Source organism: Camelus bactrianus, chromosome 2 (genome assembly GCF_048773025.1).
Source record: "Camelus bactrianus isolate YW-2024 breed Bactrian camel chromosome 2, ASM4877302v1, whole genome shotgun sequence".
NCBI lineage: Eukaryota > Metazoa > Chordata > Mammalia > Artiodactyla > Camelidae > Camelus > Camelus bactrianus.
In genome coordinates, this window is record NC_133540.1 from 85,249,518 (window position 1) to 85,273,677 (window position 24,160).

Below are 24,160 nucleotides of genomic sequence, written 5' to 3' on the forward strand. Positions count from 1 at the left end.
TTTGTTATATTTGCAAAATGGAATGAATTTGCAAGTCCTCCCCCACCCTTTCGACCCCAAAGAGGTCTTGTCCTTGAACATAAAACACAAACAATCCCTATGTTGTTAATTATTAAGCAAGTTGTACATTTGCAACATAAGGAAATAAAGTAACCGCTATACCAACAAAAGATTACTAGTTAACAGGCATTGCTAGAGAAGAGTATAAAAGAATTTCAGCATGATTTTCAATATTCTTCCCTCATCACCACAATCACAACGAAATAACAAGCAACCATGAAGTGGATAGTATCAATTTTTTTTATTTTCCTACTAAATTTTACTGAATCCAGAACAATGCATAAAAATGCATATGAAATAGGTAAGATATTTTGTATTTTCCTTTTTTCTCTTTTTTTTCTATATCATAGTTCTTAAGTTTGCATTTATTTATTTGCCTTGATTTATTGATCATACTTACTGTTCCACACAGAGGAAAAATTTTAATTGGTGAGTATCTTTAAATGAATGATAAACTTGCATCTTTACAAGAGTATAAGAGTTTTACAAAATCATGGCAGTGCTTAACATTATCTATGAGTGGTTCATATGCTCCACATTGAATTAATTTTTGGTACATAATTTAGAACATCACAGTCCAGAGGAAAACCAAACAACTAGAAGATTAAAAAAATCTGGATTTTAGTGTTAAGTCTACTATAAATTGTTCTTGTTAACTTTATTCCTTAGGTTTCTAGTTTTCTCAAGTACAAAATTGAATAGGTGATTCCTAATGTCTTCTCAGTTTTAAAATTGTGTAGTTTTAACTTAGATACAAACATTTATGTATAACAATGATTACTTACTTTCCTGACTAGTTGAAAACACCATTTCTCATGAGGTTTATCTTGCTTTCCAGCATCCATACTGGATTCTTCCCAATGCTCTGCAGAGATGAATTTAGTTGGCCTGTAAGTTTTGTTGTATAAATGCACTTTAAATATGCAAACCAATGAAAATTTTAGTTACGTAATTAAATAAAATCAGATAGCCCTATGAGTTTTTAAAAGTACAAAAGCAAGTTAGACGATGTCAAGAAAATTATTTATATTGAATATCAAATTGATATTGAAGAGGTTGAACTGTCAGCCCATGCTTTAGATGCTAACCTCAACCTCTAGATTCCTTGAAATTCTGTGGGACAAACAAAATCAGATTTTAAAAATTGAAGAATAATGTCTGATTGATGGCAACTACATATGAGTTCAGGAATTTTTCTCATCAATACCAATAGGACAACATTGTAATATTCTTTATTCTGAATACTGTATCATCATAGTAGCGAGCAATAAGAGGTAAGATGTTCTATTTTTGATTATTTGTAGGGGATATGTTGTTCTCTTGAATGCTACCTTGCTGCTCCACACTTCTAAAGTTTCTGATAAGGAATTTAAAGCAGTGTGTTACTGATACTGCTTGCAAACAGAAATCTGCTAAAACAATGTTTTGGGTCAATCCATGATCAGACTTTGATCATGCTGGGAGCAGACACAGGTAGAGAATCGATGATCAATTCTTTGTTTAAATTAAAAAAAAAAACTATGAGGAATATAGATACCCTTAATTACAGGCATACTGCAGTTAGTGGATGACCACAAAAAGAGGAACCACTCTTATGGGAAATCCACTTATTTTCATTTTTAATAGATATATGCATATTTATGAGGTTAGAAGACAAGAAGAAGACAGACATTTCTCCCTGGATGGCTAGAATTTCACATTAATTTTTAGCAAAATCATCCCCTACATTGGTCACAACGTAACAGAAAACAAAAAACAAAAACTAACCTTGAGAAAAAGAAGCTTGATATGTCTGCTCCTTAAGCATTTTAATGTATTTTTGTTTCAGAGCCACCATATTTTTTGCCCAGTTTGTTCAAGAAGCCACATACAAGGAAGTAAGCAAAATGGTGAGAGACGTACTGACTGTAATTGAGAAATCCACAGGCAGTGAGAAGCCTACAGGGTGTTTAGAAAACCAGGTGAGTGAATAATAGACAAAAAAGCACTATGAGATTTGACCAAAATTCAGCATGCAGAAGAGAAGATGCAGAGATGGCAGGAGAAATAAATACATTTAAATATTTGAAGACTTGTTGAAGGAAAGAAGGCTTAGGTTAATTCTGAGTTGCTGGAGAGGGCAGAAGAGAAAAAATGGGTGTCCGTTGTGAAGAGGCAATATCTGCGTGGTGACAAAGTGCTAAGGCTCTGAAATAAGACTAGGCAGGTAACTTAACTTCTTTGAGCTTTGGTTTCCTAGTCTATAAAATAAGGGATAATAATAGCTTCCATTTCCGGTTGTCATGGAGATTGATATAATACAGTAATAAGAGTTAATTTTTGTTAAGCACACAATGTGACAGGCATTATTCTAAGGAGTGTTACGTACCCATTGATAACCAAGGTACTTTATGAAATGGAGCATAGCACTGATGAATCAGAATGAATGTGCAGTGAGCCAGGAGACCCTGGCTGGGGCTTATTGGCAGAATATCAGCTTTGCTTGCAAATGTTAATTTATTCAACTTTTACGATAATCCTAGGAGATAAATACTAACCTTCCAGTTGGGGAAGTTGAGGCGCAGAGAGGTTAAGTAGCTTTTCTCAAGGGAGCCCAGACCACGATTTAAATGAGGACATCTGGCTGCAGAACTAACACCCTTTGTAGCTTTGTTACACTGTACTCTACACCAGTGCACCTGAGGTGCAGAGCACAGATGATGGTTGTCAGATTTAGCAAACTAACAACAATAGCAAAATATGAAGCCCACTTAAATTTGAATTTCAGATGAGTACTTTTTAAAGTATAGGATATCCTAGTATAGATCAATAAATCGTATTTATTATTGTTTATCTCAACATAGAAAAGAATTAAGAACTTTATCATTGTTAGAGCTGCCCAGTTATGGGAACAAAGTGCCCAGAGAGCGCCCTGTCATGATGGGGTTAACAAAGCGGCCAGAGACAGTGTATCGGGAATATTGTAAAAGAGATGCTCTTTTGAAATTGATGATTTACTAAAAATCCCTATTTCCTGATAGGAATTCCTGCTTCCCTATTTTTAGCTTGTCCTGATAATCTAACAACATACATAAAATAAACAAAATGCATTCTGTATTGCAACTTTACATCCAAAAGAAAGGTCCAAGGTGGTGTTACAGATTAATGGTTTATCATCATAAACTTAAAGGCATGATTTTTATGTGGATTGTGAATTGGAAGTCTTAGTTAAGATTTCCAGGATTCTGTCAACATTAACAGTTATAAAAGCTAAATAAAAAGTTTCCTGAGATGAATGAAACAGCACATTCCTCAAAGGCATTCGTCAGACTAGTGGTGTCATCACCGGATTTTAGTAAAATTAAGTCAACAAAGAAGGATTTTAAACATTCACAATGTACATTTTAGCTAAGTCTATTATTATGACCCATGGAAAATATTTGATGCTATTTTTATTTCGTTTCAAATCCTTTTGATTTTTATCTGAAAATAATATTCAATTTTAGATCGGTGTCTTATCATAAGAATTCTACATGGAGTATCTATGTTTGAAAAGTGATTTGTATAAAACAGGAAAGCTTATAGATCATAGAACCAAACTGTTGATACCATAAAGGGGAAAAATAAAATATTTCAAACTATTTAGGAGGAACAAACTATTGCATGGCCTTTTTCCTTTTGAAAGAAAATAATTTTGTTTAATAGCCACATGTATTACTCAAAGTTGGAAACTAAATTTCATTTCCCAAACACATCAGAGAAAGATATCTCATCAGGCTGAAGCTCAATATATCAGAATATATAGGGGAATTATTTTTCTAATCTATAGTTCTGATTCTGGATATTAGAAATTTTTTCATGTGTTTTACAACATTTTAAGGTAAATTTAGTTGTCTTTCAATACAAATAACTTTTTCTTATAGGTGTCTGCCTTTCTGGAAGAAATTTGCCATGAAAGAGAAATTCCTGAAAAGTATGGGCTTTCAGGCTGCTGTAATCAAAGTGGAGAGGAGAGACATAACTGTTTCCTCGCACACAAAAAGGCCACTCCAGCATCCATCCCACCCTTTCAAGTTCCAGAACCTGTCACCAGTTGTAAAGCCTATGAAGAAAACAGGGAGTGGTTTATGAACCAGTAAGAATCTGGTTTAATGATAGATTAAGACCCCAGAAAGCGAGCAGGACTGAGCAGAATCTAGAAAGTCTGAAATTTTCAGATGTACTTTAAAACATGGGGAAGTAGAAATAGTGTCTGGTGTTGCATCTGCTGAAGTCCTATCCTACGAAATTAGGTGAGCAGCACCAGGTGTAAGTTGGTCTCCACAGCATGTAGATGGATGTGGTATAGACTACACCCCAGACCCCCCAGTTGTTCCTTTAGTCTCTTGCTATACACATTGTTTTTGCCATTGTGATCTCTTCATTTTAGTTTGCCCAAGAATATGTTAGTATGACACAAAATGACTCCTTCTGGAGCCAGATATTTGGTGTTTTGTGTTCACCAGATTGCCTGGAAATAAAATGTTAGAGATCCAGGAATGTTTAAGATACACAAACATGCCTAGCATTTATTGAGTTCTTCTTAGGACGTGTAGGAACCTGTGTGTTTGGCGCACATGATCAGATTAATGCTCAGAAACAGCCTCTCCAGTCTCCTTGTCCTCTTCCTCTTCATTCTTTTTCTTCTTCCTAGTTTGCAGATGAGGAAATTGAAGCTTAGAAGGATAAGACAACTGGATGAGGGCAACACTGCTAGTACACTTCCAAGCTGGGATTTTAACCCAGCTTCCCAGTTGGGCAAGCCTGTGCCTAACTCTTCATCATGTCTCTCGTCCATGTTGCTGCCTCATCCAGCGAACTATAGCACCTGCCCTTAGAACATCTCTGCTGTGGAGAATGCCCACGTGGATAATCCAGTTCTGCATGGATGAAGAAAACAGACCCCACCTTTCTGTTTCACTTAGTGGAGGTCTGGCCTTGCTGGCCTTTGAAACACGTCTGAGTAGGCATGTTGACAAGGATAGTTTAATAAGAATCATAGTCCGTATTTCTGCCTGGTTTGTTCTCATTATAGAGTGTTGTATTGGCTGTCAGAGTTTTCTTTTTCTTGGGGGATCTTTAGTGAGGAAAAATTTGACAGCAAGTGGGAAAAATAGGACTCTTTTCTGAAACTTTAACCAATTCCAGAGTCCAGTCAAAAGAACAGCCCTATTTTTATGTGTTTGTAAATCTTACCACTCCCTTTCATTTCACAGATACATCTATGAGATAGCGAGAAGGCACCCCTTTTTGTATGCACCGACACTGCTTTCCTTGGCTGCTCAATATGACAAAGTAATTCCACCTTGTTGCAAAGCTGAAAATGCAGTTGAATGCTTCCAAACAAAGGTATTACATTTGTGTGGGTATCTGACCCAATATTTCAAGCTGGCTATGACTTATTAAAACCAAACAGAGTTAAAAATGAAAATATGCTTTGTGTGCAGACTCATTTTCAGAATAGAGCATATTTTAGCAGCCTGCTATTCTTTGGGCTAAAAAAGGTGGGTTTTCTGGTTTTTTATTCATTATTTTATCTATTCATTCAGCCCACAATTATTTTATTATTAGGGAAGTGAGTTTGTTGGGGTAGAGAAAGACAGAGGTAGAGGTGATAACATAAATGAAAGAGAGAGGTGTAAGAGGTGAAGGAAGGAAGGAAGAGAAAGAAGACAGGGCAGAAGATTAGGAGGAAAAAAGGAAGAGCCAAAGGAGGGAGAAAAAAGTGGAGGAGAAGAATGATAAATGCTTTAGACTCACTATTTCTTTTAAACCTTAGAACAATTTGAGGTATAAGTATAATTGTCATTTAACAAGCAAAGAAACTTAGATTTAGAGAAGTGAGTCATTTTCTTAGGTTCAGAGAGCTCAAGTAATATCCACAATTAATGACCTGCTGCCTAAAGTCCTGCAACAAAAATTTCCTAAGAATTGTGACTGGTCCCAGAACGTCAGGCTGTGATGCAATCTTATTTTTTGTGACTGAGCAGACATTTAAGAAATGGTCAGGCTTCAGTTTGTTCAGAATGGCAGTTTATTCATTATCCCAAGTATAAAAATTACAATGTTTTTGTTTTAAGGTATTTTTTTAAAAAATAAATCTGTCTGGCATAAATGTATATAAACCTACCTAAAAGAAATAGAAAATGAAGAAAGTTCTGCAAAAATGTATTGCATTTATAATTTTTAGTAAAAAAATTCTTTATAGGGTTTCATGTTTTACCTGTATCTGTTTTCTAATTATTAGAGCCTATAAGGAAAAATACATCTTTTTTTGAAGCCTTGTTTTTTCTATCTAGGCAGCGTCAATTACCAAAGAGTTAAGAGAAAGCAGCTTGTTAAATCAACATACTTGTGCAGTAACCAGAAATTTTGGACCCCGAACCCTCCAAGCCATGTAAGTTTAAACTCTATCTAGGGAAGAAGGTGAGATGGGCAAAACTACCACTTTGCAGTCTGAGTTCATTTTTCTCATTATTACTGTTGTAGAGAATGAAGTTTCCTTTGACTATAGCTGATGTGATTAGAATTATGAAATCTTAGGATAGGGAGAAACAAATCAATCTGTTGTTTAACACTAAAGTCTATCTAGATGAGGTAATACTTAGAGAAGATGTCGAAGATTTATATACTATTCACCTGTTCTTGTACATACTCTTAAGTTCTGGCCTGAAATCAATTTTTACTGCATAATTATACCACATTTCCCCAAATTCTCTACAAAGTAGATTAGCCTTCCCTATGCATCATTTAAAATTTTTGTCTTAACAAGAAATTCTTGATATTAATTCTGCTTCCTAATCTGCTGTAAGTCCATTATGTCCATTGTTACTTCCTATGGAAATATTCACCTGAGGCAATAATATTAGAATCTACTGTCCAGAAGAACACAAAACTGTCATCTCTGAAGAACTTACATGTATTTTCCTAGCTGACAAAAGTGTGTAACTCACTGATGTTTGTCTTCTTGTCCCAGCTGCTAAAAAGTTGAGGCAAATTTGGAGTTTTTCAACTGACCATATTAACTCTTACACTTTGCATATTTGCCTTCTCCCTTTTTCCTTAATTCTATCTATCTATCTGTCTATCTATCTATCTATCTATCTATCTATCTATCTATCTACCTATCTATCATCTATCTAATATACTTCTACCTCATCTATCTTTTTTTGTTAGGATGAAGAAGAATATTAAAAGCAAAACAAAAAACAAAACAAAACAAACAATACAATCATGTAGTTCAACCGCTTCATTTTTACATATGAGCAATCTAAGGTCCAGAAGGATTAAAGCAATTTATCCAAGACCACATTGCCACTGGTCATAAGAACCAAGTTTTTCTAGATATTTGTCATAATTTATTGCCATTACATCTACTTTTCTGCTATGTCAGTGACCTTTAATTGCCTGTATCCTGACAACTGGGACTTTGAGGTCAAGGTAAGAATCAGAATCACCAGTGGTTTAGAGCTCCAGTATGACAGCCACCAGCCACACGCAGCTCCTGAACATTTAAATGTAGCTAATGTGAAAGAGGAGCTGTGTTCTCAGTGTAAAATATGCATCAGATTTCAAAGACCTAGTATGAAAAAAAAATGTACAGTATCTAGTTAATTGGTTTTAATGTTGATTTCATATTGAAATGCTATTATTTTTGATATATTGGGTTAAAAACATACTATTAAACTGAATTTGACCTGTTCCTTTTTACTTTTTAATTATTAGAGAATTTTAAATTACATAACTGGTTTAAAGTACTTTTCAACTTTTATGATGAAACATTTCTTGTATAGAAAAACATCTGAGTTGCTCATTGAAGAGTATTTAGTACACGCATCCAAAGTTTATTTTTTTGTTTGTTTCTTAAATGGCACATTTAAAAATACTGTATACAGTGAAGACCTAGATTAAGGTTTTTAGTCATGGATTTAGTTCTAAGACTGATTTTTCTTGGAAGATTTTACTTTACCCTCCAACTCTATTAGAAACTTAAAGATCGATTCATGATCTGCTTTATTTAAATTTATCTCAGTAATATGATATAAGTTATTACTGTAATGACATTATTTATCGTTTGCTATTCATAAGTGATTAAAGTTAAATGTTCTAATTTATTTAAAAAGAAAATCCGCCTTCACCAGTAGCAGCAACAATACCAGTTGCTCTAGGGAGTAGTGATTTCACCTAGATCTCTCTTAAAATTTACATGAAATATACAGAAGGAATAAGTTTTATTTCTCACTTCCTTTTTGTGTCACACTACACATCTTGGCATGATGACACATCTGCATGTTTAGTCTGCTCCACTTTCTCGTCCCATCAGTTTGCACATATGCACCCCTCCCTGTATTCTCAAAAGTATTATTTTTCTCCCAAGTGAAAAATGAGTATCATTCTTATAGAATTTTCCATTTCTTAATTGCTTACCCTTTTTAATTTTTTTCACGCACTCAAGAAAATGATCCCAAATACCCAGCATCAGAGTTGAATAGCAAAAAGATAGATTTCATTGCAATTCACAGGGAAGGTTTTTGAAAAAGATAAATCAGTTCCAAACCATTTGTAGGGCTGTGTCACAGTTTACAGAGCCACTGCTTTGAAAGACTGGGCTAGAATTGGCAAAACTTTCAACACGTTTCCTTTTCTTTTTAAACAACAAGAACATTTCCATTCTTTCTCCTTGGAGCCACTGCTATACTAATACTCTATAAATGTTATTTAATTTTGATTGATGATCAAGATGAATTTCTAATTCTTTTTTTTCCCCTCTAGAACCATTACTAAACTGAGTCAAAAGTTTCCCAAAGCGAATTTTACTGAAATTCAGAAACTGGCCCTGGATGTGGTCCATACACATGAGGAATGTTGCAGAGGAAATGTGCTGGAGTGTCTGCAGGATGGGGTAAGAGTCCTTCTTGCTTCCTCTATTTCCACTTGCTTTTCTTTCCTTTGCTCTCATTCTCAATGGGAGAAGCCTGTCTGTCGTGAGTTAGTCATAGGGTATGGTAACTAGCTGACTGACTGAAGTCCAGACTGCTTGATAGTAAAACTGAAACCATCTTTTGTTGAATCTGCCTTTCACTTAAGGGATGCTCTCCTCTTGCAAGACCAGTGCCCATTCATTCTTCTAAAGGAGATGATATCCTCTCAGGTGGTCTCCACACAGGCTCTTGGGAGCAGACTCTCTTTACTTTTAATATATTTGTTTTCCATCCACTTGTTCTTTCACTTGACAAGTATATATTGAATGCATGTTGAATGCCTTCCACGTGCTAGCCACTGTGGGGGACACCTGTTATGAAGACACATACTGACTTCAAGTGGAAAGGTGTGACTGAAAGGCTCTAAAAGACTTAAAAACCAAAAACCAAAACCCCAACAACAGACTCCTCAAGTGTGCTATAGTCAGTTGCAATTTAAACAGGGTGGTGTAGGTCTATTTTGAGCCAACCCTAGGCTTCCTAGCTAGATATTGTGCAAGAGGCCTGTCTATCCCCAGATTACTCCCTCTCTGGTCCCCTGTGATATACCTTCTTCTATGAGGAGGCTTAAAATCATTGCTCCTAGGTATTCAGATGGCTTGAATCCAGGGCTGGAACATGGTTTCCAGAAGGTTGAAAGTGAGGATAAAATGCTCATTTCAGCCCAAAGATAGACTTGAAAGTCAGCAAGAAGCCACGTCTGCAGGGGAGACCTAAGGGTGACAGGCTTTGAGCACAGGCAGAGAATCCTGGGGTGAGGAGCTAGGGAAGGGGAACTGAGGACGCTGCCCCAGAGACAGATTCCTACTTCATTTATTTTTCCTTTGAGAAGCATTTACCTTCATATTAAGGATGGCGATAAGAATAATTCTGTTTCTTCTGTGAGGTCAGTTGTATTGGTTTTAGTTGACAATTTTCCTAATTTGTGTTGTCATTTTTTAAACTGTAGTTTTTTTCAATTTTTGGAATTCACAACCACTCTTTTCCTTTAAAGTGGAAAAAATGATTTCAGTATGGTATCTATGTTGGATTTTTAACAGCTGAATAACGGGTTCTCATTGTTCCTGCTGAGAATGCACAGAATTTTCAGTCCTATGACAGGAACATTGGAAGCTCTGCTTCTTTCAGGCCACTTAAGTGCCCTGCCATTTCATTATCTATAGACTGCCCTCTGGAGGTCATAATGGGTTACTGCAGACTGTTTTGTTAAAGATGAAACAAAGTTTCCTCTCCACGTTACAACATCAACAAGAAATGTTCAATAGCAAATTTCAATTTTAATAGAAAGATATACATTAACGTGCCTGCCATTTGGTTTGAGGAGCACATATGTCTTTTGTTTTTAAAAGCCTCCTGTTAGAATAAAATACTAGATTTTAGCTGACAACTATGAAAAGAATTGAACAAACGAGGCTTTGAGTGAGGAAAGTTAAAGCAGAAGAAAGCACTAAAACGGGAGACAAGGTAACTGTCCTCTTCCTTCTTCCTTCCTTCTTCCCTTTGTAGGATTGGCTCTGAGGTCCTGAATAAAAGAATAAATGTTTAAAACTTACATTTTATTTTTCCGTAATAGGAAAAAATTATGTCCTACATATGTTCTCAACAAGATAGTCTGTCAAGCAAAATAGCAGAATGCTGCAAACTGCCCACCACACTTGAACTTGGCCACTGCATAATTCATGCAGAGAATGATGACAAACCTGAAGGCTTATCTCCAAATCTAAATAGGCTTTTAGGAGAGAGAGATTTCAACCAGCTTTCTTCGAGGGAAAAAGATTTCTCCCTGGCAAGGTAACACACTCTGTACATATATGTTCACACAAGTAAAGATTATTATGTGACTGACAGTTTTGTGTTGTTGAAATGGTTTCTGAATTCAGTATGTGAGAATAATGCTAGAATGTTCTGAGCCAAAGTATATTTAAACAGATATCTAGGGAATAAGGAGTGAGATCTCTCTTACACTGATGAGATTTCCACCACTGCTGTTATTAACTGGCTTGCTTATGAGGTTGCATTTTGTTCTGTATCTGTTTCTCTGGAATCAGAAGCGTTGTCATCCCCGCATGGATTACTTGCATAAAGACCACCATTGGACGTCCACATAGGATACGGATATTTTTGTAATAAGAAGGGCTCATATAATTAAAAATGTGCTTTTTCACTGTGCTTGTGTTAAAAACTCTTCCCAAATATATGCTTGCATAGAGTAAGCAGTGTAAAATAATGCTAGACAGAATGGCTTGCATTGAAACAGTTTGTTTGCTATTTATTGAATAGCAGTAATACATGTTTTATTTCTGTAAGGAAATCAAAACATGTTTAGAGACATTTGTAGTATGGTAGTTTGTTATAATTGACGGGACTTGTTCTCATTCTGTTTGCCTTTAAGGGGAGCAAGCAGTTAATGCATTTTTTTTTATTGTACAGTGTGTATCAATGGACACTATTAGAGGAGGGATTTGGGCAGCTCTTAGGACATTATACTTAATGATCTCCAAAGGTCTTTCTATATTTAAGAGTGTGCTTTTAATGTAGTAATGAAAATAATGGTACAATTTCCTTTTTAATATTCCCTGAGGATATTACTCCTTTGTTGCATTAAAATTAGACATGCACACATTGTTCACACAGCTAAATCAAATTATGCAGACAAGAACAATGTCCAGATTTAAGAAACCCATACTGACAATACTATTGGTGGCAGAACTAATACAATCTATTTCTACAACTTGGAAATACAATTAGTAAACTCAAGAATTCTCTTTAAATTTCCCCATTTGTATACATCCGAAAAGGACTGTTTATTTAATAGAAGCAGTTCTTCAATGAGAAATGTTCTGGGCAGTAGAAATTTTCTCAGCTGAGAGTGACATTTTTCCCCCAGACAGTTGTGTGTCTTCCTTCACTCAGGTTTCCCTTCCAAAAGAGCCACCCAAAGAGACTTTTCTTGACTCTACACTCTAAATTGTGTCACCCCCCCCTGCCTCTCTTCTGCCTTCCTTATTTCTCTTCATTGATTTATCACTACCTAAAATTAGATGACCCATTTCTTGTTTGCTTCTGTCTCCCTAGAATGCATGCTTTTGAGAGGGCAGACATTTTATCTTATACATTACTGAATCCTCATTGATTAAAGAAAATGCTTGCATAGAGTAAGCAGTGTAAAGATATTCATTGGATGGATAAATTTAAAGTCCATAATTGAAAAGCCAAAGAGAAGGGTGCAAAAGAAAACAAAATACCATTTAGAACAGTTTGGGGGTTATAATTTTTACTAATATTCTTGCTATACACAAAGTTCAAATCATATTTGATATCTAGGTTAACTTATTTGAATTTTAACTTCTGCATGCCATGTAACAAGAATAATTTGTCTCTTAATTCCAATAACGTGGTATTTTTCACACATATTTCAGATTTACTTATGAATATTCAAGAAGACATACTAAGCTTGCTGTCCCAGTAATTCTAAGAGTTGTCAAAGGATACCAGGAGTTATTGGAGAAGTGTTCTCAGTCTGAACATCCTCTTGAATGCCAGGATAAAGGGGTAAATTGCTCTGGCTTTTTAGGGAGAATCTGAAAAACTAGGTTGATATCATGCATTAAAAGGGCTGTTTGTTTGAAAGCATCTAGTTATTAATGAGTAGTTAGCTAGTCTATTAATAGCTAATAATTTCTCTTTAGATATTCTAGCTATTAAGTAGTGATTAACTAGTAGTCAAGAACTGTTGGCTTATTTTAGAAATAAAAATGTTAACCGAAAGTTCTTGGATGCACAGAATAAAAATAATACTCATTTTTGAATAGCTCCAGAAAGGCAAGAATGTTGTGTAGAAAGAATTTCAATTACTCACCCAAAGATTGAGTTCTGCCATTGAATAACTTGGTGATTCACAAAGTTTTAAACTTAATCTTCCCAAAGTCCATTTGCTTTAATTCTCACAATTCATCTTTAAGAGTTAAAAAAAAAAAAAACCCTCTAAAAGTGATATCATGATAGAATAAAATATTTTTGGTCAATTTTTACATACAAGGTTATGTGTCCAGAAAGAGAAAAAAAATGTATGCAATAATGCTTGTATTTTCAGGAAGAAGAATCGGAGAAATATATCCAGGAGAGCCAAGCGCTGGCAAAGCGAAGCTGTGGCCTCTTCCAGAAATTAGGGGAATATTACTTACAAAACGCGTATGCTTTTTTAAACAGTATTTTTCATGATTTAAAATGATTAACTGGTGAGGGAAATACACATCTAAGTTAATTGCCCATGGCCACCCTGATTTCAGCCCCTTTGTCAGATTCAAAGTCAATGTAATTGATGGCCCAGTTTCCCCTGCAGGAATCCCCATCCCCCTCTCGCAAAGAGCAACAGATGGCCTGTGAAGTCTGATTTACACTAGCTTTGGGGTCGCTAAACCATGCAGACTTTTGCAGTAAAGATATCCGTTCTATCATAGTCTATCATAGCTAAAAGCCCAAAAGATCAAAGTTAATATCAATGCAACTGCTCAAGTTGGAAATAGGCGTCAGCCTCCTGCCCGGAGTTTATCTTCCCATTGTGATATGTTGGTGCCACAGGAGTATAGGGAGTGGTTATTAGAGTAAATGCACCTCAAACTGTTGGTCCAGATACCACGTGGATGAAACAAATGAGCTGACTTCACATCTTTTGATGCCAAGAGAGGGTCCTTGAAAAGTGAGGAGTCCAGAAGGAAACTCGTGAGGGACTCAGCAGGATTTGGGGCAATCTGCTTCTTTCAGGTTTCTTGTTGCTTACACAAAGAAAGCCCCTCAGCTGACCCCACCCGAGCTGATGGCCTTGACCAGGAAAATGGCAGCCACTGGGGCCACCTGTTGTCATCTCAGTGAGGACAAACAACTGGCCTGCGGTGAGGGAGCGGTGAGTGTTCCGTTTAGTCCCTTCTTGTGTCTGCCCTGTTTGACTTGGAATAGCCTTATAATTCCCATTGAGGGCAGATGGTAAACACCAATGTGGAGATGGCTTTACTGGACTTGTGTGTTTGGTTACAGTTGGAGGAGTGTTAAGAACTCAGCCCAGAATGGTTGGCTTGTAGGCAGGCTTCCTGTCCTTCCTGACCTTCCAGAATGGCTGGTGGAAGTGCAGTGAGTCTGTTCAACAATGAGCAAGACCAACATGTCACTCCATTCATGATTTCACCAAATATCCACTTTAATGTTAAAAAAGGAAAAAGCTTCAACTTTGTCAGATTTAAATTAGCTATTTTATTTTTATCCATATCCATAGTTTTGTCTTTTGTGGTTTAAATTTCTGATTATATTAGGGACAGTTTATTATCTTTAACAGGATATTGGGTAAAGGTAAGTTCCGTGTTCTAAATACTAAAATGACTTTCCAGCTAGTAGTGCCAATTGCCTTTACTTCTTACTGTCGTTAGTGCCACACGTATGATTCCAGGTTTGGGAGGACGCAGGGACACAGGGTAGGGTAATGGCTCAGCAGTGTAGGTTCTGGGGGTCTCCTGCCTACATTCCTGCCCTACTTTCGCCCCTTGTTGGCCTTGTCTCTGGGAAAGCCACTTGTCTCACTAAGCCTGAGATTTTTCATCTGACATTTGAGAATAAAAATTGTGCCACCCTCATAGGCTGGCTGTCTTAAATGAGGTAATCAGTGTAACTCACTTAGGACTAGCCTGATACACAGTAGGCCCACAAAATATGTTGGTCCTTATTACAAATTATTACTGGGTGTTAAAGAAATATGTTTTTTTGCTAGGTATTTCTTTGTTATTGAATTATAGTCAATTTACAATATTGTGTTTGTTTCTGGTTAGCATAGTGATTCATTTGTGTGTGTGTGTATATATATATATATTAGTTTTCTCTTTTATTATTTTTAAATTTTTTGACTTACAATGTTGTGTTAGTTTCTGGTGTACAGCATAGTGATTCTATTCTATGTATATTCTTAAGAAATACCTTTGAAGTGTGGAAGGTAGGAGGATTCTATATTAGGAAAGCCTGAGGACATACATGCACACACACACACACATACACACACACTGGCCTTATTTCTTTTAAATTAGGACCATATGTTAGCTGTACATAAGTATGTATGTATGTGAAAGGGTTAGGTTTGTGCTATTCTTACCTTCAGAGAGTGCTTCTCTGAATCCCAAAAGTAAAATAGGAAGCTCAACTAGACATACATGGGAAAGGTAAGCATTGTATTGATTTCCTGGGTCAGGGCAGAGAATTTTCCCCTTTGGAAATTATGTATGTAACTGGAAATGTATTTCAAATAACTAACACAAACAGCTGAAGGGACTGTCTTCAGCATCACCTGTGGAACGTTGGTCCTTAAATGCTAAAGTTTATCCGAAACATATGGGTAAATAAGAATTGACAATATGGCAGCACACGATCCTACACAGACAGCAAATTTTCCTGTAATATTAATTACAAGTTACTGGACATTAAGCCCTATTGCAACAATTGTTTGGAATCCTGAGTCAATCCTGTGGCGAATGCTCCATGCCCTCGTTTTCTCTCTCATTCTGCTAACTAGGCTGACCTTATCATCGGACAGCTATGCATCAGGCATGAGGAGACTCCCGTAAACCCTGGAGTGGGCCAGTGCTGCACCTCTTCGTATGCCAACAGGAGGCCGTGCTTCAGCAGCTTGGTGATGGACGAGACCTATGTCCCCCCGCCATTCTCTGATGACAAGTTCATCTTCCATAAGGATCTGTGCCAAGCTCAGGGGGTAGCCCTGCAAACAATGAAGCAACAGTAAGAAGCTGTTACTTGCTTGTCTGGAGAAGACTGACAACCCTAAAGAGTGGTTGAGGTTTCCACTTTACACACCCAACACTCCTGGGCTCACCAGGGGAACATTATGACTCCAAAGCACTTAAAGTAACTTTCAAGATGGTCTTGTCTCAGTGTCTTCAGAGCCTCTACTCTGGAAAAATTCACTGGGGCAGACAATTTCCCGTTCATTAAAATAGTCTCCATTTGAGCTATTGTTGTGGTGAATTTTGGGATTGAGGAAAAGGAGGCAATCTATTTTGGGCAATTAGGATATGTCTTTGCAGTAAGTCTTGGGTACTTTCTTTCCAAACACCGAAAAAACTCCTTTGAATATATAAATTTTTACATTATTTACTCTTTGAAGAGAATAACCATAATATTTGCTTCAACCATGAAGTCTGGATGTCATGAAATAGAATGCACATTTCAGTCCTTGTGGGAGGCGCTCTGTGATGATGATGGTAATGCAAGTCAGTGGAACTCATGTTCTCCAAATTCCCATGCATTTTAATACTGCCATGCTTTGTAAAAGGTCTTCCTTCATTTTGGAAAACCTGTTCTGCCCTCTTATCTGTGTCACAGTCTGAGGCATGTTTCAAAGTACGGTAAGAATGCTGCCTTCCCTGGCAAGTCTTCACTGTTCCCCCGTCAACATTAATTCCAACATGAATGTGTTACTAAATGAGTAGTGCAGGCAATTAGGATGGCCCGTGCTCGGGTAAGGGTGTGACAATTGTGAATGGCAGGGGTTTCGAAGTCTGGGCCTTAGTGTATGGATAAAACATATTTTAAAAGAGAGAACTGGAAAGAATATTTTCGACAAAGAAAAAACTGTATTTCACTACATATAAGTATGGTGCAAGTACGAAATAGTGCTTCATCTACAATCTGTCCAAGTCTAGACCAGTGGAACACTTGCCATGTTTCTAGCTTCAGTCTTTCTAATAAAAGTATTAGGCAAGATATATGTGAAAAGTCTGGTGATGGGTTGATGGAATGAAGGTTTAGGGTGAGGGTTGCTAGGGCTCTGAAAATTCTCTACTCACATGGCTTTAGAAAAACACCATTGCATAGCAGACTTCCCTTGTATACTGTTTTGTTTTAACTCATAGGTTTCTCATTAACCTGGTGAAGCAAAAGCCACAAATAACAGAAGAGCAGCTCGAGGCAGTCATTGCAGATTTCTCTGGTCTACTGGAAAAGTGCTGCCAAGGCCAGGAGCAGGAAACCTGCTTTGCGGAGGAGGTATGTGCAGCTCTTTTTAATTCTCAAAATACTTAGTATGAGATTTTCTATAATGAATAATCAGAAGAATACCCCACTAACTTATGATTTTAAAATAATGCCAGAGATATTTATATTTAATTTAGAAATAGATTGAAGGACTTTACAATATTTAAAAAATAATCATGGCTTTGTCACTAAATATTAGGAAGAACTGTAATTTCAGAATATATTAGAAGAATTAGTAAATTTGATTTATTTCATAGTAGAGAAAAATGCAAAGTGAATATATAATTAACTGATGATAATTTAGAGAATTGCTAAGCTAAAAATGATCAATTCAGCTAAATGGATTAAAAGGATTTAATAGCAAATTAATTGTGCAAACAGGATACTAGGAGAATATTTATAGAAAATATACTGAACTCATTTAAGATCAAGCTTTTGAATATTAACAGAGTGGTAATTATCTTAGTATAATTATTTAGCAATTTAAGCCGGATTTGTAAATTGGCTACATTTTGTAAGCCTTCAACTTCTAAATATAGCATCACTATATTTTAAAAAGATATTCTATAAGTCAGGCTTTTTTCCAATTTCATTTGGCTATCTCATAATGTAGAAGTTTAGATGTTTTGTTGTGTGGACTCCAAAGATGATATTTAGAAATGTTGAGTTTTTCAAGAGATAATAGTTAAGTGTGTTTGAGTGTATATACTTATCAGTGTGAGTCTGTGCTTTTGGTAGGATGGAGTGGGCATAGATAGCCAAATCAGATAAAACAAAACTGATAAAATAGATTTGATGTAAACCATTTCTGATGAATATGATACAAAAAGATTAATGTCCTCTGTTTTTGAGAAGGCATTCATTTACATGTAGAGAACATTAGCAAATAGTAGCACAGCAGTGTTTTCTCTGCAAATCTTTTAATTTCTATGACTGATTTGTAGAGAAAGAGGAGAGATGAGATGAGGCTTTTTTCCCCCATTTTTTTTTATTGAAGTGTAATTGATGTAAGTATTATGTAAGTTACAGGTGTACAATATCGTGATTTACAATTTTTAAAGGTTGTACTCCACTTACAGCTATTATAAAATATTGACCATTTTCCTTGTGCTGTACAATATGTCCTTGTAGCTTATTTTATACATAATAGTTTGTACCTCTTACCCCCCTACCCCTTTATTGCGCCTCCCCTCTTCTTTCCCCCTACTGGTAACCACTAGTTTGTTCTCTATATCTGTGAGTCGGCTTCTTCTTTCTTATATTCATTAGTTTGTTGATGATTCTTCTTTATTTTTAATTTGAAGGGTCCGGCACTAATTTCAAAAACTCGTACTGCTTTGGGAGTTTGAATTACTTCAGGTAACAAAAAATGCAGACAATGCTAACTATAAAGTTGGTTCTTTCCAAGTGTTGATCCATAGTGAAATACATCCTAAGAGCTAACATTAAATATTTTTCTTAAAATTAAATGCAATTAAGTAAAAAAGTTTATTTTAAAAGCTTGGAACAAAATTATGCCTGCAATGTTAGATTAGTGATTAAAACTAACTCAGAATTCTTTTAGGTTATTCAAAGGTTTCAGAGAATTCCATCAGAAGACCTTCCTATCTGTATATCTGATCTATATCTGACTGATATATCTGATATAAAATAAAACCAGTTACTTTATGCATATATTAATTTAATTAGTATTTATATTTTTGTTCATATTACAGGTTGAAGAGAAGAAGGCAATAAGTCTTTATTGTTTGGTGGAAATTTTCCCTTTTAATTCTAACTGATCTGTGCTTTTTGTGAATTAAAGAAATGATGAAGGCTTTGTGTGAGATTTTCCTATCATATAAATAAAGTATCTCTAAATGTTTCCTTTTTCCTTGCTTGCTTATTTATGAAAACTTCTAGATAATTTTTTAAAATAGTTTTTATACTATGTTGTAGACTATTGTCCACAGCAGATTCTAGTTAAAAAGCACTGAATATTGGTTACTGTAGGAGGTTAAGACCACTCAAGGATGGATTTATGACACCAAAGGCTAGATTATGTGGTGAACTAAAAAAATGTTCCCAAGTTAAGCACTGTTTGGTGCTGCTAGGGCACACTGTTCATTAAATAACCACTTAAGTATTCTAACAGATAACTTGGAGATGAGAAAAATCATTATGTTTTTATAGGATCACTCAAGAATGATGCTACTCAAAATTTAACATCTATTTTTTTCTTAGTCTTGTTCAGTTCTCTATTGATAGACCTTTTAAAACACAAGTTTTAACCACACTTAATTGTTTTGATTGAATGTAATTAACATTTTAATCAATTATTATTATTTTTTATTCTACAAGTGTTTATTGAACACTCCTTGTGTACAAGGTGGTGTCCTGGGTACGGTCACTGTCCTCCAATTGCTTTAGTCAAGAAGGAAGCAACTAATAACAATGCAACAGATTATGGCCATTATAGAGGGGGTGACATGTTGTTGAGAGAATCAAAGGGTGGGTGAGACCAGTTTTGACTGGGGAAAGTCACACTGCAAGAGATGAACATTTAAGAAGCATCTTCGAAATGAGTGAGTAATCATCAGTTCAAGTAAAGAAAAAGGCAAATACGTGAAAGAGGAAAACATGGGCTATGACAAAACATGATGAATGATTTTAGGGCCGCAGAGGGTGGGTAGGAAAGGTATAGATATGGAAGATCAAACAAGATACGCAAACTATGTAGGATTGAGTAGATTTTCATGAGCTTTACTCCAAGGGGTCTGGTCAATGCCTTGCAGGTAACAGAAGACCAAAGTAATATCTAAGCAGGGAGGTTACCTTTTAAGAATATAACTCATGAGAAATGGAGGATGGGGAGTAGGGGCAGGTGAAAGAGTGGAACAAGGCAAGGTCAGTAAATGGTGACAAAAAAATCAGTCCACCAGTAAGGAGGCTGTTTATTGTATTAGCTTTGAATAGAAATCTAAAAATTACATTCATGTTTTGGCCTCTGCTGCAGGAGAAAACATTTGCTCAGAGCAAAAAAACGTGCTTTCAGTTCGAACTCAATTGCTTTGTACTTTACATTTTTCTTTCAATTCTGTTGCAATATCTGTGGACTTTGCCTGATTTTGGTGTAATTCTAAAAGGTATTAACTTAGAGATCACAATAAGATAAAGTAGAGTTCAACATTAAAGTATTTAATAGGAAAAATGATTTTTTTATTGTTAAGAGGAAAGTTCAAGTAAGATAAAACTGTTTGGAAAATTTATAAGCCAAATGATATTTCACTGACATAAATAAGGGGAAAAAATGATAGGAAACACTAGAACAAATTGACAAAATACAATAATAAATTGGAGATTTTAGAACATTTCTACTTCTTAGAAAAACCAAATTAAGCAAACAACAAATAAAGACTCAAGGCAGAAACATGTCTAGTCAAGGTTGCCAATGACTTCCATGATGCAAGGTCCTGTAGTCATTTCTCAGTCTTTGACTTACCTGAGTTCTCTCACTAGAATCTGACTCAATTGATTACTCCCTTTTCCTTGAAACATTTTTCTACTTGAGTTCTGGATCTTATTGGCTACATCTTCTCAGTCTTCTTCATTGTATTTTCTGCAATTCTTTGACCTCTAAATGTTGGAGTGCCCCAAAGCAGCTGTTCCTGAATCTGCACTTTTCCCAGGTGATCTCTTATAGACTTGGTGCATTAATACCATCTAGATGTTGACAACACATGTTTATATCTCCAGCCTGGTTTCTTCCTTACTTTCTAGCTCTTGTGCCAGCTTCCTCCCTGACATCTTCATGTTGGTATTGCAAAGACAATCCAAACATAGCACATTTTAAACTGAACTCTGTCCCACCCCAAATTGGTGTCTCCCTCTGTTTTGTCCATCCTTCTAGTTGCTCAAGCCAGAAACCTTAGTGTCATCTATGGTTCCTCTGTTTCATATCACCCTACATTCAATCCACGAGCAGAGCTTGTTGGTCCTATCTTCAAAGAATATCCAGAATTTGACTCTCTCCCAGTATCACCAGTCTAAGCCATGACCATACCACACATGGGTTATTGCAATAGCTTCCTAACAGGTCTCCTTAAATGGACCCTTGCCTCATCCCAGGCTTGAGACTCCACATAATAATTGAAGTGATCCTTTACATCTACATACATTATGCTACTTTTCACTTAATGGCTTTCCATCTTACTCAGAGCAAGGTCTCTGCAGTGGCTCTACATGGTGATAGCTTTCTGCCATTTTCTCTTTCTTCTTTTCCACTGGGTCCCTTTGCTCGGGCACAGTGGTTCCCTTGATGTTCTTCAAGTTACCAATTAATTTCCTGCTCAGAGTTTTGCCCTTGTGATTTTTCTTCCTTGGAAACTGCCCTCAGATATGTGTGGGGCTCACCCCATCACCTCCTCAGGCTTCTACTTATTATATCACCTGCTAGATGAGCAGTCCTTCTTGACTGTCTTATTTTAAATTGTACACCTACCTTTATTCCCCACACCAGTTATCAAAATCTGTCTGCCTCCGCTAGTGTAAGCCCCGTGAGGACAGGGCTTTCTGTTTTGTTGACTTCTGTTACCGTCAGCATAAGAACAGCGCCTGGAACATGGTAGGCATTCGGTAACTATTTGATGGATGTGTGGATGAATACACATGCCATGGGCTGTATTTTCTTCTAAGGTGGTGAACTAGAAGGGTAGCTAGCTCGATCTGTAAAAGTCACACTGGGGAGAAGGAGAAGCATGGGTCTGAGAAATTGACATCAAAAACACAAGAAACCACTGAGGAGGTTAAAGACTCAAGCTTGAGGAGAGGATGTATTGCTGTCTCGTGGCTACTCTAACAAACGATTGCAAACTTGGTGGCTTAAAGCAACAGCTTTCTCTCGCTCACGGTTCTGGAGACCAGAGGTCTGAAATCTACCAGGGTAGTGCGCCCGCCCGCCACCTCCATGCCCCCGGGGCTCTAGCGGAGCGTCCATTCCCCGTCTCTTCCGGCTCTGGGGGCTGCCCCGGCAGTCCTGGGCTCGCTGCTTCCCTCTAGTCTCTGCCTCCATCTTCTTGTCGTTGTCTTGTCTGTGTGTCTGGATCTGCTCCTTCTTCTTCTCTGCCTTAGGTCTCCCCTTGCCTTTCTCTTAAGGACCCAACTGATAATTCTTATCTCAAGATCTTTAGCTTAATTACATCTGCAAAAGCCAGATTGCCTGGTGTCTACAGGATAATATTAGGATAGGACTAAACTCTTGCTGGGGTGACAAACTGTTGAAAATAGGTGAGTATAGTCCAGACACTCTTAAAAATGACTCTTCTAGTCTCTCTCCCTTGCCATGCCCTACTGCATGCACCAGGACAGGAGGATTACCATATAAAGAATTTGTCTCCTCCCAATGACGCCACTTTTAAAGAGTTAAGGGAGATTACAGAGAATTGCTTGATTATAAGGAATTAAGCTGGTAATATATGATAGTAAGATACTTGGAAATCCCCAAATGTTCATAATCTAAATAACACACTTCTACAGAACTCCCAAACCGAAGGAAAAATAAAAAGGGCATTTAAAAATATTCTAAATTGAATGAAAATGAAAACACAGCATATCAGAATTTGTGGGATACCATTAAAACGGTATTTAAGGAAAATTTATAGCACCAAAGGTACTCTATTTTGTAATTTATAGCATGCTGTTATCCTCAGTTAACTTAGAAAAGAAGTTCTCAAACCAATGAACTCAGATTCCACCTTAAGAAACTAGGAAAAGAAGTATGAATTAAAACAAAGCAAGCCAAAGAAAGGAACTAGTAGAAATCAAAAAAATAGAAAATGAAAAAGCAGACAAAAATCAATGAAACCAAATGCTGGTTCTTTGAGAAGATCATTACCATTGATAAACCTCTAGATGGATTTTTCAGAAGAAAAACAAGAGAAAAAAACCAAATTACTGGTATCAGGAATGAGAGAGGTGACAACACCTTAGATATCAAAAAAATAAGGGAATATTTTAAAAAATATTTTGCCAATATATTTGACAACTTAGATAAAATGGACAAATGCCTTGAAAGATACACACTACCAAAGTTCATTTAAGAAAAAAAAAAATCTGATTATTTCTATACCTATTAAAGGAATGGAAAATTTAGTTAAGCTCATTCCCTTAAAGAAAACCCCAGGCTTCACTGTTAAATTCTACTAAACATTTAAGGAAGAAATAATACTAATTCTACACAAACTCTTCCAAAAAATTGAAGAGAAGGAAATACCTTCCAATTTATTCTATGAGGCCAGCATTACACTGATACTGTCTTTCTGCCATGTGAGGATACAACTAGAAGCTGGCAATCTGCACCCCAGAAGAGAGCTCTCACCAGAGCTGGTGCCCTGACTCAGACTGCCAGCCTCCAGAACTAGGGGAAGTCAGTTTCTGCTGTTGATGAGTCCCCCACTTAGTGGCATCTTGTTATGGCAGCCTGAGCTGACTCAGGCACAATTCCCTCTACCCAGTTCTCCCTTTCTTCTATAGATGACTTTTCTCAGTTCTTGGTTTATCCATTCTCTTATTTTTTAACATTTAAGCAAATATGTATATAAATACATTCCCACTGCACCATTTTATCTATATTACACAAGGGATTACATATTATGTTATATTGTTTTATACCTTTTTCACTTAAAAACATAATTTTGGCGATCACTCCACATTAGGCATAAGTTTTTTTCCTTCATTTTTTTTTAACAGCTTCACAGAATTTCTTTGTGTTGCTCTGCTATAGTTTATAATTGACCTTCTATTGATGGATATTTGGATTCAATTTCCAATCTTTTGCTATTGCAAATAATTGCAAAGAATAACCTAGTGCTTTAGTCATTTAGTAATATTAGTAGTATATTTTTGGCATAGGTATCTATTAGAAATTTGTTGTCTCAAAAGACAAATACTTATTTTTGTTTTAGATTTTGTCAAATTCTCTTCCATAGATACTGCATCACCATTTTGCATTCCCACCAGCAGTGGATGAGAGGACTATTTTCCTGCAGTTTTATCCACAAAGTATGTTGTCAAACTTAATTTTTTGCCAATCAGAT

At 36.3% G+C, this 24,160-nt stretch overlaps 1 protein-coding gene across 1 annotated transcript; it reads left to right on the forward strand.

The window, feature by feature from the left end:
- The first annotated feature begins 203 nt into the window (after positions 1-203).
- AFP (alpha fetoprotein) lies at positions 204-18,951 on the forward strand. The gene is made up of 15 exons (XM_010969347.3): positions 204-361; positions 899-950; positions 1,889-2,021; positions 3,963-4,174; positions 5,295-5,427; positions 6,378-6,475; positions 8,851-8,980; positions 10,633-10,850; positions 12,479-12,611; positions 13,153-13,250; positions 13,824-13,962; positions 15,610-15,833; positions 16,967-17,099; positions 18,392-18,446; positions 18,803-18,951. The coding sequence occupies exons 1-14, from the start codon at positions 277-279 to the stop codon at positions 18,434-18,436; spliced, it is 1,833 nt and encodes a 610-aa protein (XP_010967649.1). The 5' UTR covers positions 204-276; the 3' UTR covers positions 18,437-18,446; positions 18,803-18,951.
- The last annotated feature ends 5,209 nt before the right edge of the window (positions 18,952-24,160 follow it).

What these genes read in the sequence shown, in the direction of transcription:
- AFP (XM_010969347.3), top strand. Translation starts at nt 277, where the DNA reads ATGAAGTGGATAGTATCAATTTTTTTTATTTTCCTACTAAATTTTACT. An exon ending in AAAGATTTCTCCCTGGCAAG is followed by an intron (nt 10,851 to 12,478) that starts GTAACACACTCT and finishes CACATATTTCAG; the next exon opens with ATTTACTTATGAATATTCAA. An exon ending in GAATATTACTTACAAAACGC is followed by an intron (nt 13,251 to 13,823) that starts GTATGCTTTTTT and finishes TGCTTCTTTCAG; the next exon opens with GTTTCTTGTTGCTTACACAA.